At 37.9% G+C, this 18,715-nt stretch overlaps 1 protein-coding gene across 1 annotated transcript; it reads right to left on the bottom strand.

The window, feature by feature from the left end:
- Positions 1-2,342: 2,342 nt before the first annotated feature.
- Positions 2,343-18,459, bottom strand: hhat (hedgehog acyltransferase). Its single transcript, XM_058652119.1, has 12 exons — positions 18,254-18,459; positions 16,881-17,029; positions 16,712-16,776; positions 16,503-16,616; positions 16,237-16,431; positions 14,608-14,820; positions 13,450-13,627; positions 12,894-13,044; positions 10,627-10,662; positions 7,602-7,803; positions 6,764-6,908; positions 2,343-2,785 (listed from the first exon to the last, which is right to left on the bottom strand). Exons 2-12 carry the CDS (start codon positions 16,999-17,001, stop codon positions 2,700-2,702), a joined length of 1,506 nt encoding a protein of 501 aa, XP_058508102.1. The 5' UTR covers positions 17,002-17,029; positions 18,254-18,459; the 3' UTR covers positions 2,343-2,699.
- Between the last annotated feature and the right edge of the window lie 256 nt (positions 18,460-18,715).

Below are 18,715 nucleotides of genomic sequence, written 5' to 3'. Positions count from 1 at the left end.
TTACAAAAACATTACGTTTTACATTACATACACGCAGAAAAACCCAACATATCTAAGGTTTTCAGTCGAAAGATGATGATTTTCACACCCTTTGAGGGAAAATCCATGTTTTTTTCCCCTTCTCAGCCCAACCATGTGCTTTTTGTACATAAACTCAACCACAGGTCACAACACTGTTGTGCCATCAAAGTGAAAAATAAAGTTACTTAAAAGAGAAATATTGATATTCAAAGCGAGTTTAACATTTATTCCAATGAAATATTAGACAAATGCATTAACCCTTTAATGACACGTTTGCTCAAGCACACTTCGCATTATTGTTATTACACGACAGTTTGTGTTATTATAGTAATTTCACTCGCCTTCTTGCAGGAAATTGGTGAATCAGCGTCTTTGTGTTTGAGAGGAGAGAGTTGGAAAAACGCCTGTACATAGCTTCCATTTTTTTTGGCCTGTTTTTGGATATTCGAGACATAAACTATGTATAAAATGTTTGTTTAAATACGTTTTATATTGTTAAAATTTCAAATTTAACCTGATGTTCATGCAAAACTACATTGTTTTTAAAATGAAGAAAGACAGAAAGAAAATTGTTAATACACCACTTGAACACGCAGTAAATTGTGAATAACTGCCACATATTGACAGATATTCTGGGAAAGCCGGGAAAAGCACTTACTCACAGGACATTTTCTGGCCCTTTTATGGTTAAAATAAGCAAAAGATGGACATTTTGAGGCGTGGGTGTTAAAGGGTTCATTTATGTTGTTTCATAAGCAGATTAATTGTCACACAAAAGTGCAGCAGTGCTGTTTAAACACTATCTTGTTGAAATGTACACCTAATTAGTTCCAGTTCTTTTGGATCAGAAACATGAGCGCACACTGGTCACTTGTTTTTAACGAGTTGAACCAGGTGTACCTAATTAAGTTCACTAATTAGATTCACCTGTTCCACTGTGAAGACATGCAGACAAACTGAAAATCACACAAACACTTCTAGACTTCACAGAGAAAGAGAAACTAGCCAGTGAGTGACCGACCGCACCGGACACTTGTGTAAGTACAGATAATACGTTAAGAAGTGGCCTGTGAGTGTATTTGGTGGTTTGGACAAACTGATCACGCTGCAGATTGATGAGTTTCTGTGAGATAGTTTGTTTGTCAGCAGGTGTTCTCTGCTGCTGATCGACTTAGGTCAGATAAAGCTCACTTTGTGCACATTTAAGAGGATTGTTCACTCACCCACTCTCACTGATCCGCCTTAGTGTCACAGATGTGATAATCCCGAGAACAGAAATCAGCTAATGGAACCAGAACAGCAGATTCCAGATTACTCTTATCGTCAGAGCAGCTTGTATTTCTTTCTAAGACTGTTATGGACTCTCACAGGGATACACGTTACACACGTGTGCAGGTGTGATTTATTACTGATTTAAAAAAAGTCAACATACATAGAAACCGTGGGAACAATCAATTATTGCCGCAGGATGAATAAACAGATGCCACACGAGAGGTTTACTGTACGTCAATGAGGGATTCAAACTCACTCATGCCTGAGGTAATCTGTGGAGATGCCACAGCCAAGTCTGGAATAAACAGTTCCTGGAACATCAATTTATACTTAGGTGTGAAAAACACAAAAGCTATTTAAAGCAGCTTCCTATTTATTCTCACAATACTGTACTAAACATCTAGGTTATACAACAGATTATTTATTATTATTTATTGCCATCTGCATCGTAATGGTACATTCTGCAGCTCACTGGTGTCTTTTTCTGTGTAAATGTAAATGCTGTTTACATATGGCCAATGCTTATATTGATCCATGGTGCTGCTTTTATGTTTTCCCCTCCAGCTGATAAAATAAAACAGGTTAACAATGACAAATGATACACAAAACTGCATAACTTAAATCTAATTTTTTAGAGAGCAACAACATTAATGGTCTGTCTCTCCAATCTGCATTTTTGTCTGCAAGAAAAATGATGTATTAGCTAAACATGAAGCACATAATCAACGTTTGGATGGAAAAACTTAAGTGATTTAGGAGCATTTGTCATAATTATCGGACAATTAAGTAATGATAATTGCAAAGGCCTGAGTGATTAATCTGTCTTCCTCCAGTGACTGTAGTCTTAATCTGGTTAATATCAGAAAGGATATTGCCAGTGATCGTGTTCATGCTGCACTGTACACTTTCCTGTGTCTATTGTCAACCTGGGAAGACACTTCTGTGTCTGTAGCGAGCTAAAGGAGAATAGCAAATGTAAACTCAGCATTTATCCACCTCACTGCGCCACTGAGCAAAACCTTATCAGAGTCATAAAAACAAAGACAGACTCAGAGTCCATTTTGTCCTTTATAGTTTCTTGGAATGACAGTGTTCCAGTGCAGCTTATTGGATAGAAAACACACCAACGCAGCAAAGACAAAAGCTGCAAACACGATTCTGAAATACAGCAAAGAATCAGCTCTAATCCTTAAAGTCTTCGCGTTCAGACGGATTTCAGTTGGTCCTGCAGGTTGAAGAAAGCAGCCGCTGAGCTGCTCTTCAGCCAGGTTTGCACGGGTTCTGTGGCTACGAGCCAGAGCCGTCACAGAGGCGCGGGGTGGCAATGGTGACACTCCACGCTCAGCGGGGCGTTTTTGCTTTTTCCGGTTGTGCGGATTCTCACTCGAGTGCAAAGTCAAGGTGAATCATGGTGGGGGAGAAGTCCACTCCAGTCCAATCTGAGCGAAGCAGTAGAGGAAAGCCAGCATAGGTGGAGCCACGGTGGACCAGCCTGAAATAAACGGGGGATATTTAGATTTACAGAAATGATCCCAATATTTGGTTTATTGAGACGGATTGAGGGCACAGTTTAATTTAGAAATACTGATCATTTTAAATGATTAGAGGAGTGGGAGCTGTGTAGACTTGGTGGTTAGATAGTTTTCATGGTTTGGTCATTTCTCCCTGATGTATTGTTTTTTTGTTTTGTTATGTTTTTCCTCCATTTCTATTTATAGCAGCTTCTTAGAGGATCGAGCAGGCAGGTAAGGACAGCTGTGTGCACCTCCTCCAGATTATCTCAGTAACCTGCACCTGCACCCACAATGCTTTTCAATGGCCTATTCTTTTCTATTCATGTCAAAATCGAAATCCACACACACTCTTACACACACGCAGAAGCCGCTTCGTGCACAGCTGTACTGACAGTTTTCTGCCTGCACAAGAGAAAAGCTACACAGGCTCAGGCTTGTAAAGCCATATTTTGGTGATAGATATTAATATGACTTATTTTGCCTTTTGTCTTTAAAAACAGCCGTTATGTTTGCAGTGAACGTGGAGCTAATTACCACTTCGCCACTCACATTTTGGTCAAATCTGAACCGTCTGAATCAAAAAGACCTGTTTGAATTATTTATTATTTGCATTTCTCACATTGTTCATTTATCTCTGAAAGTCTTTCAGCCTGAGGCCACTGTCTGCACCATGAACAAGTCTCCTTGTGATGCCAAGACGCCCCAGTGTTTTATCTTTGCAGGTACGTACCCTTTCAATAACACCCTCGAGTGAAATATAGTCTCACACAGGTCAATGAGTGAAAGTCAGAACTCTAACATTCTCCATGAGCCAAAATCTAGTTATACAATACGTCATGTAACTACTTAACATTCACAAAATGAAGAATTAAAATAAAATTTGAACAAAAACAAAAGCAAACCTCGACTGTAGGGCTGCGACTAACGATGCTTTTCATCGTGGATACATGTTTCTGTTATTTTCTTAATTAATGTGTCATTTTTTGTCAAAATATTCATATTTAATAATCTGAAAACTCAGACAGCTTTTAATTATTTAAAGAAAAAAAACACAGATTAAACATTTAATCAATTTTCAAAATAGTTGACAATTAATTAAACTTTTTAAAGCAGGTTTTTTTCTTCAGAAAGTTGATTCAGCAACAGTTTGCAGGAGCATAAAATCTACGCTAGAAAAGCGAGACAGCAAACTTTAGGTTAAGGAATTATCCCCGGTTAACAGGAGTGAGATACTGTTGGAATATGGTCCTAGAGTTACACACTGGAGCTTTAATCCTTCATTTCTGTCTAAATGTGTACTGTCCCACTTTTCAAGATAAATACATTTTAAAAATACTGCACATGTGCACAAACTAAAGTTAGAATTGCTGTAGTCTTGGCAACTATTTTCATTACTGATTACTGTGATGAGATTAAATATTAGAAAACGTGAAACATTCAAAGAATTATTGCCAACAGCCCGGTGTGATTTCTTGAGAGACAATATACATGTGTATAGGGTTTATCAAAAGGGTAAAGTATATCCCTCTCACTGGCAAAGTTTATCAAGTATTTGGCATTTATGATTAAAAAAGAACAAATAGAGATAACTGATTAATTGACTAATCATTTTAGCTCTAAACTGAAGTAATACACACTTTCTAAGAGAAAATATAGGGTTGTTAGTTCGAATCACTGTGAAGAATCCAGACAGAACTGTAGATATACAGTATCTCTACAGATTAGTTCCAAAAACCAAGATTGTTTTTTGGTAAAAACATGTTTATTTTCTCCTTAAATGCAGTGACAGGACATTTGTATATGACATCTGCCCCCAGGTGTAGTTGTGCTTATTACACCTCCCTGAAAGTCTTTGATTCAAAACCCTTTTTTTATTCAAATACATAAGTAAAAGTACTGACTGACAACTAGTTTGGAGATAACACACGTCTTAGTCTTAGAATCAAACATAGCTATTCAAATGATATCGCATGGTCTCGTTGTCATCAGTGAAAGTAGGAAAATGGCACAGTAACTTTAAAAAAAAGGGATAATGTGTCAATCAAAATGTTCATAGCTGTGAAAAGGAAGGAGATGATCAGCAACACCTTCCACTTCATGGTTGTAATTACTGCCACTATATTTAAATGTGACAACTAATAATACTGAGCATTAACGTGTTCACTGGTGTGTCATGCTCTGGGATGTCAGTGAGCTCACGTCTCTACATCTCAACTCAATAAACACAAAACAATTATTCAGTACAGAGACACAAAGTGTGGAGTTTGTTTCTTCAGAGAGGTCGGAGAGCAATTACACACCTGCACAAGCCCGGACAGACTGATTTAAAACTATTGATTTCATGCTAATGAAGCAAACTGCAACATTACCCCCCAATAAGGAATAGCTTCAGACGTTTCTGTTAAAGCCATTATATCTCAATTTTAGAGTAAAGTTAATAAAAAGGGAGCCGATTATGAAGTGCTTTGTTAAATTGGCTATTTAATAACTCTCATTTTCATGTTTTAGTGCTGTAATGGTCCGAATGACTCTCCATGAAAGCAAACTGAGATTCTCCATTTAGTTTCTAGTTCTCCCTCTGAATAATTCACAGCTGAAATGGTCTTTTCAAACACCCTCCTCTTATTTTTAGGCCTCTATTAACTTATTTACACCAAGTTGTCAGTGCTGCGTGTGTGAAGTGGGTCAGGAGTGCAAGGCGACGGCGCTACGCAGCGTTTGTTTTGCACGCATCGTGCTGGTAAGTCGGGCTGGCTATCGAAATTCAATACTTTTGTGGCATCAACTGGTTACCGAACTTCCTCTATATCGCCTAATATGTAAAGTTTCATGCTCTTTGCAACCAGAGATGGAGCTCAATCCCCAAAGGAAGACGGAGCTTGACACTGAGATGCGAGTGTGTCTGTGTTGTGTTGTGTTTAATGACTACACTTATTAATAATAATAATAATAATAATATTAATAATAATTCATCGTATTTTTATAGCGCTTTTCTTTAACACACAAAGACGCTGAAACTTGTTTAATGAATGAATGTCAAGAATAATCTTCATTTTAAACTGATTTGATGAAATTGGTAATGAAAAACAATATTGTTCAGGAATCATGGTCAAAGTCCAGAGTGAAACTCCATTGATATTTAAAATGTTCAATCAATGCCCAGCCCTAATCAATAATTGATCCCTGAGGAATGCTATATAACTTTAATGAGGCCGATTAGGCTCGATTTTGTCTCATAACCTAACCCTGACCCTAAAGAGCAAATATAGAATTGATGGTAGAAAACAATGCATGAAATTGTATTTTTCAAACTCTTCCTTTTATTTTTATAGTTCTAATACCCTTTATGGACGGACGGATAGACAGATAAATGCATTGATAGATAATAAGGACAAATAGACACAGTAGGTAGGTAGCTGCATCTTAAAAATCAGACCGGCTCTAGTAAAAGGGAAATTACCAGTGCTTTAAAATTTAGTGAAGTGTGTGTGATATGTCGGCGTGAATTGAGAGTTCCCTTTAATTAATAATATAATGATGTATCAACACTGAGCCGAGCTCTCGGCACTGATGAACGCAGCTCAGACCACTTATCATGTGACGCAGGGCCTGAGGAGCGACTGCCATCTTACTGTAGCTGCCAAATGAGCCAAATAAAGACACACAGCAAAACAGAGTCTGACACAACCATTACGCAGATGTGTAGTGAAACAGAGTATACTCATTCTGATCCATCATTATATTTTATTCATGATATTTTTATTTCATTTTCAGGCCTATGTGAACTGGTGTCTCTGTTGCTGTAGATGAAATATGTTGAGCTGCTGCCACTGGAAGAGAAATCTGTGACTGCCTTCGATGACTGATGCGCCACACCGGGAGCACATTTATAAAAACCAGGTGAAACAGCAGCATGCACAAATCCTGTTGAGTGAGTGTTTTAGAAGGTAAATTACCTTGAATGAAGACACGCTTCCAAAAGATTCTGCCCACATGTGTTCCCCCAAGGAAGACCAGGTTAGAGAGGATGAGCATGGCGGTGGAGAAGGCACACAGGAAGGCAATGACGCGCCTTTTCATCGCCGCAGAGAAATGTTGCTCCTGGGAAATCAGTACATGAGTACGGTTTTAATCGTAAATCTGAGAAACAAAAATTGCACGTGGCTGTATCAACGTGTGCGACTGTGAACTGCAATGATTACAAAGTATGCCATCAGATTTTATGACCAGTCAGTCACCCATGGGCTAAAATCAAGAGCAGTCAGAATGAATATAATCTTTTCATTTACATTAATGTGGTCAGTGTGATGATTAGAGACAGTTCCAGCTGGCAATTGGTTCCAAATTGTCTGAACATCTAAATTGTATGCTTTTAAACTGACACTTTTCTCCAAAAAATGTATATCGGCATCTTTTTCTACTAGCTGCCCTGCAACTATGCTGCTGGAAGCATGAAACGGTGAATCAGAGGAAGAAATCGTTCAAAGTCAGACTACAGTTAATTAATATTTTAGATTCAGAGATGATGAAACAGACTAACTCTCTGCTGTCAGGAATCGTTGAGGGAATTGATAAAGAATTGGAATGTTAATCAATAATGGCATTGGTGTCTTATAATTCCCATCCCTAATTAGATGTGACAGGATGAAAATACTTTGTTCAGTAGCAGCTCTTCTTTAATCAGATTCTATGGCTGTTTGCGTTAAATATTTAATCAGATCTGTTAACGAGGTAATTTCATCTTTAAGGCTACTGCTTTTATAACAGTTGGAGACTAAAACATTTCAAACTTACAACAGTTGACTGAATAGAGGGTGAAGCAAACAGAGACATGAGTCCATTTTCCACCAGAACTCCAGCCCAGTTCATCACAGCCCAGTACTGCAAGTAGTCGCTTCCACCGTGCCAGAAGCAGACAAATCCAAATGCGAGGCCAGTTGATAGTATTTTGAAAGGAGCGCCGTGTTGTGAACCTCCGAGTGGCACGTAGATGTATCTGAAACACAAGAGAACAAGACATGAAAAAGAAGCACTTTCATGCCATTCAAATATTATTGGACTATAACCCATCTATGAAAGCACTAATAAAAACAGACAGAGATGCTTTACTGATTTCATTATTTGTCTTCAGTTGTACAGACATGTACTGAAGCCAGTAAATCTACCAGATGCAAAAGACTGATTTTTTTTTTTTTCTTTTAAATGCCACCATAGTGTATCAATAAATTACATAGACCACATGTCACAGAAATCATCAGGTTGTGTCCATTGATTTTTAACCCAATAAACATTTCTCAGAAATGTTTATTGGGTCCAGAGCAGAAACAAAGGCACTCCAGGGAATATCAGCCTGGCCAGGTGGTTAATAAGGCAGTATATGGGCTGATGATTGCAAAGTGATTGCTGTCACATGAACCAAACCTTTTAACATAAATTTGACCTTCGTTCTTGGTTTCCTGATTTCACTGTTGTTGTTTCATGTGTGTGTGTGTGGCAGGGACAGAAATACATCTTAATTATTAAGAACAATTTATTATTTTATGATTTTGTTTACGTTTTATCACAATTTTAGAGCCTCATTTTTTTTCAGTATAAATAGCCCAGTTAACCATCGGCGTCTGCATCTGTGAATCTCATCTTATTTGCAGCTGATTTTTACGTCACATCACCACCACATAGCAGATGCATGTTATTTTACGGTGGTTTTCATTAGATTAAACTGCATTATATAGTGTGTCATATAAATAGCAGCTGTGTACTCATGCAGTGGCCAGCTAGATGTGAATAATAAAAATCCAATCAGTAAAGAACGTGGCTCATGTCTTGGAGACAAATGGTCTCAGACATTGTGAGAACCTCGTCAGTCCCAGAGGAACCGACATGCTACATCACTCCAACACATTTAGCAACAAACACCACAATCTATCTCATGTTGCTGAGCTGGGAACTAATTATCTCAGCCACCCTGTGGCTAATCAATGTTCCTGAAAGATGAGCCAGCATTTTCTGAGCCGTAAATAGAGTGGCCAGCTTGGCCATATTAGAGGATGAAAGTAATGCAGAAGCAGATGGAGAGGTACAAGTGTTACTGAATACATACACATACTCGGCAACATCCATCTGTTCACATTATTCAAATTCCAAACAGATGTTAATCAAAATATGATAATATTGAGACATACATTAATACCTGAATAATCAATGTGTTATGTAAGAATGAGATGGTCTTATATCCATTATTGTACATTCCATTGTTTAAACAGAGGCATAAAATTCCATCATGACTCCATATTCACAAGTATATGATATTTTCTATTAGGAAATTTGTCGCATGTGATTTGTTGGACACTATTCAGCGGCCTGTGAATCTGCAATTGACATGAAATGTCATTATATGTTGTTTTTGCTTGCTCAACTCACAAAAAGCAACCAAAATATGATATGACAATTTAACATGAGTCAAGTCTACATAAATTAATACACAATTTTAACCAAACGTGAATGCTGACCATGCTCACACACGGCCCCCACTTACTTATAAACAACTACTTTCCAGGATTTGAGATCATATATTCCTTTTCATATGTATATCTGAAAACAAAAAACCCAAACGGTAAAAGCTCTTTTGTTGTGCAATAACTGTGTGTGTGTGTTTGTGTGTAAGTAACAGAGAAGCTGGGAACCATGGTGGTGGTGCAAATACGGGAGGTTTAATGGAATGGTGAAGAATGAGCCACTTAGCTGCCCAGGGAGACGGGGTGTCAGTGAGTCATGTGGAGCACATCATTTAACACCTACGCGCTCATCTAGCCCTCTTCAAACAATTTCTACAGAATTTCAGAACTGCATTAAAACCTCTTTAAAAGCACTTCTGCGAGAAGGAATGGCAGGGCATTGTGTCGCGGGTATCATTTTGCATCTGCGGTGGCATAATTGCAAGTGATGCCATTAAAATGGAGAAAACAATTTCCAGTTGGACACAGATTCAAATGGAAACCTACATTTGCAATTTAAATTCTGGGATCTTAAGCAAATTATGTGCGGCCACTTGGACGGTTTGATAAGCCACATTTCCCTCTAAACTCCTCTTTGGTTTTTGAAAAGCAGATGTTCATGCACATAATCACAAAAAACAAAAAACAAAGACAAAAACCCAGACACTAATTAGCAAAAAAATGACAAAGACAAGGGAATATTTTCACAGATCGTCACTGTGATTTCTGACAACCATGCAACTGAGCCACTGCTTAACTGAGCAAGCCCACGTCTACCAAGTAGACCATAAAGTCTCAATAGGCCGCTTTCAGCAGAGTGTGCATCATTAGAGGTGCGCAAACTAATAATGCACGTTGTCCAAACTACAAGTGAGCAGACACATAATGCTCCCATTACATATGCACATATTAAACAAGGAGGCATTTCTCCAGGGTGCGGGAACAGCAACACAACAGAAGAACTATTCACCAACAACATGCAACCTCATAATCATGAGAAAGCCTACATGCAAATGCAACATCCTACATGCAAATGCAACATCCTTGTCCATTATCATGACACATGCAGGCAGGCAGGCAGCTGGAGAAGGGCTGATGTTAACCTCACAAATTAATACCCCACAGGAAATGAGCCGTTTACACATGAATAACGGATAAAGTGATTAAACACATGCACAAACTATTCAAATAAATGGATATTTAGCTAGTTAGACAGACAGGTTTGCAATGTGAGAGGGATGATTTGATTTAGATGACATTTCACTTCATTTTATACACATGAAGGTCTGAATTAGTCCATCCACTGCTCATGAAGTGCCTCTTACCTGATGAGCCATCGATACAGTCCCTCGTCAAAGTGCCTGAGAGTTAAAAAAAGAAAGAAAAAAAAAGGCAAATGTGATTCACAGATTTACATAACACAGCACAGCAGTGGGCTTCATTGAACATGTGTAACGTGCACCACTGCTGTGTTTGTGTTTCAAATCAATCTTTCACATTAAGAAGATTAGAAAAACTGTTTTCTTCCTCCCCCCCCCCTCTGGCTATAAAGTGGGGCTGTTTGGTCAATGATATTGGTGGACAGCTTTATGCATTCCATCAATGTTGTCAACATGGGCCAGCTCAGCACACACAGGCTGGATTGGAGTGCATCAGAGTCAGCACATTGTTCCCGCACACATGTACAGGTGGGGCTTTTTTTCCTTTAGTACTAGCTTCTATTTCAACTTTATGTGCCGTGTTATTATAATTACATTTAGTGAGAGTGGTCCTGCCATTAGTGTGTCATATTCTATGATTGTTGATTGTTTAAAATGCTTATTTCTTTTGCACATGATGCAATCTGCTTTTTATTGTACTTTGAGTTCAAACCTTGTTCTGTCTATTACTATCCAATTTAACTGATATCCCGATACCATAACCTTTATTATAATGTTATGTTTGATCTCCCCATGGGATCAAATTGTTTCACCTTCTCTAATCATTTTAATTATGCAGTAATTGTCAGTAAAAGTGCTACATCAACTTTGGTATCTTCACATTATCATCATTTCTGAGGCTCCTGTGTAAAGGTGCTATTAAATCCAGTTGCATTACACAAAGAGATATTCCTGTTATTAAGCTTGACCTTATTGGTGGACACTCTTCAGTATAATATGATCGTTTCCCAGCACCGCACACTGCTGCAGTGTTATTATGCAGGTAAATCAAAAAGATGCTTCAACAGAAACACTATAACCTTCATAAATGTAGGAATTATTGCAGTAGTATATTAGTTTTTAATTGGTGTGTCGGATAAACTGCAAACCCAACTGTATATGTGTATGTAAGTGTATGGAGCATACAAGTCAAAAGTCTTTCCAGATGTCACCAGGACATATAATGTTCACTTTAATCAGAATTTCCTAAAAGTAGGGATGGAAACTTTGTTGCTTTTAGTTTTCTTTACAGTCAGTCTTGTTCTTGAGATGCTGCATCACTGCATTATTAAACACTGCAATGTATAATTTCATTAACTTGAGCAAGTGTGACCCCTTCAGCATCAACAGGGCACAGTCTTTACCTCAGTTTTAACAGAAGTGCTAAATGAAGCAGTCATCTTGATATTTAAATTCATGGTTGGATTGCGACAAATACATTATGTACACATGCAACAAAGAAACTGGACATACTCTGGGTGGTGTTAATTGCTTTAATGGAGAGGGGGACAAAGGAGGCTTTGGAAAGTTGTGCCTGCTTAGTGGGAATCTGTAAGTCTGTCTGAGTGGAGGAGCTAAAACTCAAGGTGAGGGACAGGGGGCTGGGTCTGAAATTATCTTTTGTGCTTGTCTGATCCTACGAGAGAAGAGAAGCTGTACTTCCTGTGTAACGCCAAATGTTCTCAGCCTTTGCAGGAAGTGCAGCCTCTGCTCCACCTTGGAACAGATGAGTTTTACTTGGAGCCTCCACACCAGATGCCCACATATACGGGCTGATTAGGAATGATCACTGGTAAATTATCTCCATGAGACTTGGGATCAAACACCATCTGTTTTTTTATGTGGAGGATAAGATGGTGTTTGTTGTCACATTGACAATGATCTGCTTTAACGTGTTGGGTAGTAAGTGTGGCTGCACGGTGTTAAAAGCAGAGCTGAAATCAACAAACAATAGTCTAACATCTGGTGTTCAGTGACCATATAAGGTGTTGAGTTTATCATCTTTACCTCTATGTTGAGTATAAGCAAAACAATATGATAAACAAACATCTTGTCTTTAGGGATTTTAACACACAGATGTTTCTTTTGTTTCATGATTTAAGTTGTTGTTTTAGGAACGCTGCTGCAAAAAGCACACAATACAAATCATTTAAGTTTGAAGTCTGAAAGAACGATATAAAGCTCAGAGGTGACCTACTCTTGTGATTGCCAGTAATGACAAAAGATGAGACAATTTGCTGTGCCCAGTCTGAAACTGATTGCCAAAGCACTCCACTTCAAGCACTTCCCATTAAATGTACTTTATCCTTTAGGATATTAGGGAAGCCGGTTTCTACTGAACACTAAAATGTTTAAGGAACACTGTTTACAAGAAGAGTTGAATTCTGTCTTACCTCCACATTCCGGTGAAACTGTGCATGATGCTGACACAAGAAGGAAGCTTTGGAGGAGCTAGATTATCCAACGTAGCCAACATGGAGGGAAAGCCAAATAGCACCAGATACTTCACATAGAAGAACTGGACGAGGGCCAGAGCCAGACCACCTGTGAGGAGAGGAAAGGCAAGTTTACATGCATGAAAACCATCTGTAGAATGAGATCACTCACATCAACTTAAAAAGACATTCATTTGCTTTGAAACTGCAGGAGGATTAGCTAATTTACAAATGTAAAAGCAAATAAATAAATAAGTGTTAATAATAATGACAACACGCAATAAAAAGAATTAAAACAGATGATGATTCAGGGGTGATTAGTGATTTAGAGGCAACTAAATCCTGTGAGGGCTGAGTGGGCGGGTCATTGATTGGATGATTGACGGTGGTCATTCATTAAGATTATCTCATGCTTTTTATGTCTCCATGTAAATATGTTCAGTGTTTATCTGGAGAAACATTAAAGCTGACGCTCAGTGCGAAAGCTAAAAATACATACAGTCTAAATACTTACCCAAGGCCCAAGGAGGGAGAATTTCTAAGTAGGTCTCATTAGACTGGATAGTGTGCATGTACATTACATGGATCATGTATTCTGCAATGCACCACCACAGAATGATCCGTCCTGATCTGAGCACCAAGTAACGAAAAGCAGACTCTCGTCTGTCACTCTCCTCAGCATGCCTCTGCATCTGCATGTGGAGAACGTGAGAAGGTTGTTACTTCCACTGCTACTGGTCGAATCTCTTTACTACCCAAGAGCTTAAATACAAGGACTGTGGTAGAAGAATGAACCCAGGCTGTTTTAATATGTAGAAGGACTGGGAAACATGGCCAAAAGAGTTAATAAAGATACTGTAATTATTCTATATTGATAAATAAAAGTCTGATCATTTTGTTTAAGAGACAAAGCTGAAGAACCATATTAAAAGTGCTTTAATCTCAAGTTTCTCAGTCCTTCACACTATTTTTTAATAATCTCAAATTCATTCATACAAAATGTTTAAAATAACATTAAATACTACCTTCATCACAAAGTTTAAGAGCCCTTTTAGCCACTTAATTAACAAAATATTCAATTCGAAGCATTTTTTTTCAGTATCTGTGAATGTCATTTTATTTGCTGATAGGCCAGTAACAAGTCAAGAAGGTGAATGGTGGCTGATACATGCATCCCTGCACTATGCATCAACATTACATTGACATATACAGAATGTTTATTATTCTGCAATCAAAGAATAATATTGTTGTGATGATAATTGAGTTTGGATTACTGCAAAGTTTTCATAGTCAATTCAGTTCAATTTTATTTTTATAGCGTCAAATCACAACAAACATTATCTCAGGGCACTGAACATTGTAAGGCAGAAACCTTTACAATATTATAGAATATAGAGAGATGAGAAACCTAACAGTAGGTATTCATATGTAAAAATAAAGACCATGTTTTCTTACAAATACAATAAAAGAAAGAAAAAGAACTCGAGCTGCTGTCTTCTTGTTAACAGCCCAGCACTAATGTGCTGTCTGCTGTTTTTTAAAAATGGTGACCTAAGATCACCTGCACTTAGGAGCAGCAATCAGCTGCTACCTCCTCCAGACAAAAACAAACGCAGCTTCTTTTCTTTTTTTTGGTCAAAACTGCTTGAGTAACCTTTAATGGCTCTCTTACCTGCTCCGTGTAGTCTTTGTATGTGATGATGGGTCCATTGTAGAAAAAAGGATGATAGAATGTGTATGATAACAACCAACAGAGCTGTGTGACTCCACCACGGCCTGCAGGGCACCAGCAATTCTCCAGGCTGAAGCTGATGAAGCGCAGACCACAGACGGCGATGCTGAAGAGCAGCAGATAGTATTCCTCTTCAGAGTTATACCAGCGTCTCTGAAACAGAGGTAGAAGGCCAATTATTTTTAACACATCACTGGGGAAGACTTCTATAAATAGTGACATTTTGACAGTAAATTTACAGTCTCCTCCTCCAAATACAAAAAACACATGCTTAATACAACTTTTAATGAGGTCTGTTCAGTGCATTGTTATTGCTTGAACGCAGGAGTCAGTTGAATGTGACTGCACGTGTGTGGGTGCGGTGAGCACAGGAGGGGATGAGGCAGAGTTCGGGAAGCAGGTCTGTCAGGTCTTTCATTTTCTGAATTCAAGTCTTGAACGTCTGACTGGAACACAGTTACCAGACATTGGCTGCACTTGATGTGGCAGATACTGTGCACATCAAAGATATTTTGAGGGGATCGGTGTCAGACCATGTGAAAAGTAGACTACGACCCAGTTTTCATTAAAAAAATAAAAAATAATAGGCATAAAAATGAATGGGTGAATTACTAAAAACTGAATTTACATTTAGCTATAATTATTTGTGTCACATTATGAAAGAAAGTTTATAAAAATGTAATGTTCAGCTTATATATATAAATACAAAGACTGTCTGTGCATCTCCCATTATTAACTTCTTATTGGAAGATACTGAGCTTTTTACAATCCTCTAATCTCCATGAAATATAGGACAGCAACAAAAATGAATACTAACAATAATGTAAAATCAATAAACCTGATTTTTACAGACATAGAATACATACTGTGCTTTACATCCTGTTGGTATCTTGTGCCCTCTTGTGTCCTCAAAAATATGACACCTAGAGATTTTTTAACAGTGAAGTCTGACAGTTATTCTCAGAACCCACTTTTTGAACTGCCTGTTTTTAGGACTGCATGTTTGTTGTTGTGTACACTGTGGATTTAGCTAAGGATAGTTTTAGTTGTGTTATATTCTAAAAGTAATATAATTTACTTAATTTGTAGTATAATGTTTAATTTATAATGTAGTAGTGTAATTACATTTGCTTTACTAATGCTATTTTTCCTGCACAGTGTCAGTACAAACTAGTTAAAGAAGTTCAAACATGTATGCTTTATCGTCCACATGAGGGTCAAATGATCCCTGAAGCCAATCCCAGGTGACATAGGGACCTGGACAGGTCACCAGTCCATTTTAGGGCCACCATACAAACAACCATTCACTCACACACATTCACACCTACAGTACATTTAGAGTGTCCAGTTAACCCCTGTATGTTTTTGGACTGTGGGAGAAAACAGGAGTACCCGAATGGGGGAACGTGTAAACTCCACACAGAAAGTCCCAAACCAACACAGATTACATGCTTACCACCAAAAAATCAGCAGTTTTTATCTAGTGAATAACATTGAACAACATATTTAACCGATTCAAATTTACACAGCAATAGAAAAAAAAAAATAAATAAATAAATAGCAACCCACCTGGATCTCTTGAAGTGGTTGGAAGTGAAGTGTGGAGAGCAGCAGCAGGTTACATGCCCACGACAGTGCGGGCTTTCGCAGCTGAGCCACTAAGAAGGACAGAGCCATGTGCACCAGCAACACACTCACACCTTTAACCCCCAGCACACTGCTGGCTGCTAAGAAGCCATATATCGTAAGTGCTGGCACCCTGAACTGTTGGAGAAACATGAATAATGGATTTAAACATTTTAATAGCAACAGAATATTCTACTGCTGCTTCCTACCTTAGGGTAAAAGACGGTAGTGAATCTGGATATGATGCCATGACCAGCCAGGGACCACAGTAAAGACTTCCTGCCCCATTCAGTCCAGAAGTTCCACTCAAAGTCTGATGGGTCCTAACAAAAAACATCTATTATAGTTCACCTCAGGTCTACATTATGTGTTAATTAATAAAAAATGTAAAACAAACTAATTTCAACATTGTTCTTACCCTTTTAAAACCCATAAGAAGGCCTTCTTCCAATTGGTATTCTCTCTCTAAAAGTTTTTCATGTTCTGATCGAGGAACAAAAGACAAATGTATGTTGTATTAACACGTTTTAGTTTTACATTCTTTTAAATCAAACAACATATCGATATTTTGTGTCCATCTACCGTACTTTTAGAGAACCTGTGCAGGTGGTAGAAGGAGTACAGATGTGAGCCAAAGGAAAGCAGCCAGTACACAAGGATCTCTATCCATGGCAGTGTTGCCAATGGGGCCTTTGATTTAGATTTCATCAGGAAAAAAATCAGTGCTATGGTTCACCTAAGACAGAATGATTGACACACAAACTACATTTCAAAAACAATGCACACTGACAAACTTTAGTTTATATATAAATACATTTGATAAATTGCATGTGTAACTGTATAATTACAAAAAAATACATCAAATTGTATTAACTTTATATCTAAATGAAAAAGTTTTAATGTACATACCTCTGATTTTGATATATTATTATTATTATTTTGTTGTGACAGGCCAAAGTAGGAAAACAACAGGTGTAAATAATCAAATTAATAAGGCCTGTTCCATTTAAATGAACTGAACTGGGCCACCGTTAATGATTCGTCAATGTCTGTCATCATTAACACCTGTGCCTTCCCTGCTAAAACAAAACATGTTAAAACTGCTGTGGGGAAACAACCCCTAACCCTACACATGATATGATGTGAGGCGTGTACTTTAAGGTAAATAAATAACAATTATTATTATTTGAAAGTGATTCTATGCTAGTGAAACTAGCTAATATCGTGCATTTCAGTTGCTTTACTAGTCTGCTAATTCATACACATTGGGCCTTTAATTGGTGGAACATGAACAATAAGTGATTTGGACGAGTAATGAGTTGATTCATTCATTTGAGCATATTTTTGTATCACTGTTACTGATAAAATACAGGTCAAGTGAATGTTGCTCATTAAGTTTAGCCACTTACGAATCCTTAGCACCCACTTGCTGCAGTTTCTGTTAGAAAGAAGCTCTGTCAAATATAAACATATACTAAAACACACTATTTTTAAATCCATAGATACGATGTCCATCGCAAACAAACGTTGATTAAAAAGACGCTCCTCATAAAACCAGTACTTGCCCCAAAATCATCACATTTTACGTTTCCTTTAGTCCTTAAGTAATCCTGGGGAACTCGTCGGCTAATTAAGTGATACAAAGCAAAGATGAGCAACTGTTGTCAAATTCGGCGCATATGATTTGCCAAAAAAGTAACGACATTTGGGTTAAATTTGTCAACAAGTTCTGGCTACATGGCGAACGGGTACGAAATCAGTTGACGTTAATCGACATCATCTTATCATGTAAATAATAACTGAACAGCAAAAGCAAAATGCGTGGACACGTTCCGTCCACTGGCCATTTGATTTATTGCCACCTTGTTTAATGACCTGAAAACTTAAGATACTCTTGTTTTATTACTGTGAGCTAACGATAGCTAAGCAAGCTAATGATTTAAACAAGTTGCAGCGTTACCTAATAATACTGGACTGGTGTTCATTGCGTCGCTGTAAATGGGAGACTACACAGTTCGACAGTAGTAACATCGTCTCAACAACACGCTAATATGCTCCGGTTTGTTTCCAAGCAAACATTCAAAGCTGCAGCATTGATTCTACATCTTTTTAAAAACAATTCATGCTTCTGTTTTATCTGAGCACGAGCGCCCTCAACTGCACCGGAGTGGTACAACTGCTTATTATGGTTTTAGTTGGAGGCTTTTTTTAAAGACTTATATTCACTTTGATCAAGATTTTAAAACTAAAACTTACATTCAACTTCAGAAATGTATCCATAGATGGAAGGATGAATAGATGTACTTTATTGTTCCCAAAACTCGGGAATTTTTCAACACTGCACAGCTATTTTTGGTTTCTGCTGTTGAGTCATGAGACAAGTATACTTTCCTTCATTGCACCTAGGACCATTTAGGACCAA

This window comes from Solea solea, chromosome 15 (assembly GCF_958295425.1).
Source record: "Solea solea chromosome 15, fSolSol10.1, whole genome shotgun sequence".
NCBI classification, from domain to species: Eukaryota; Metazoa; Chordata; class Actinopteri; order Pleuronectiformes; family Soleidae; genus Solea; species Solea solea.
This window is presented reverse-complemented; position numbering and strand designations above follow the sequence as displayed.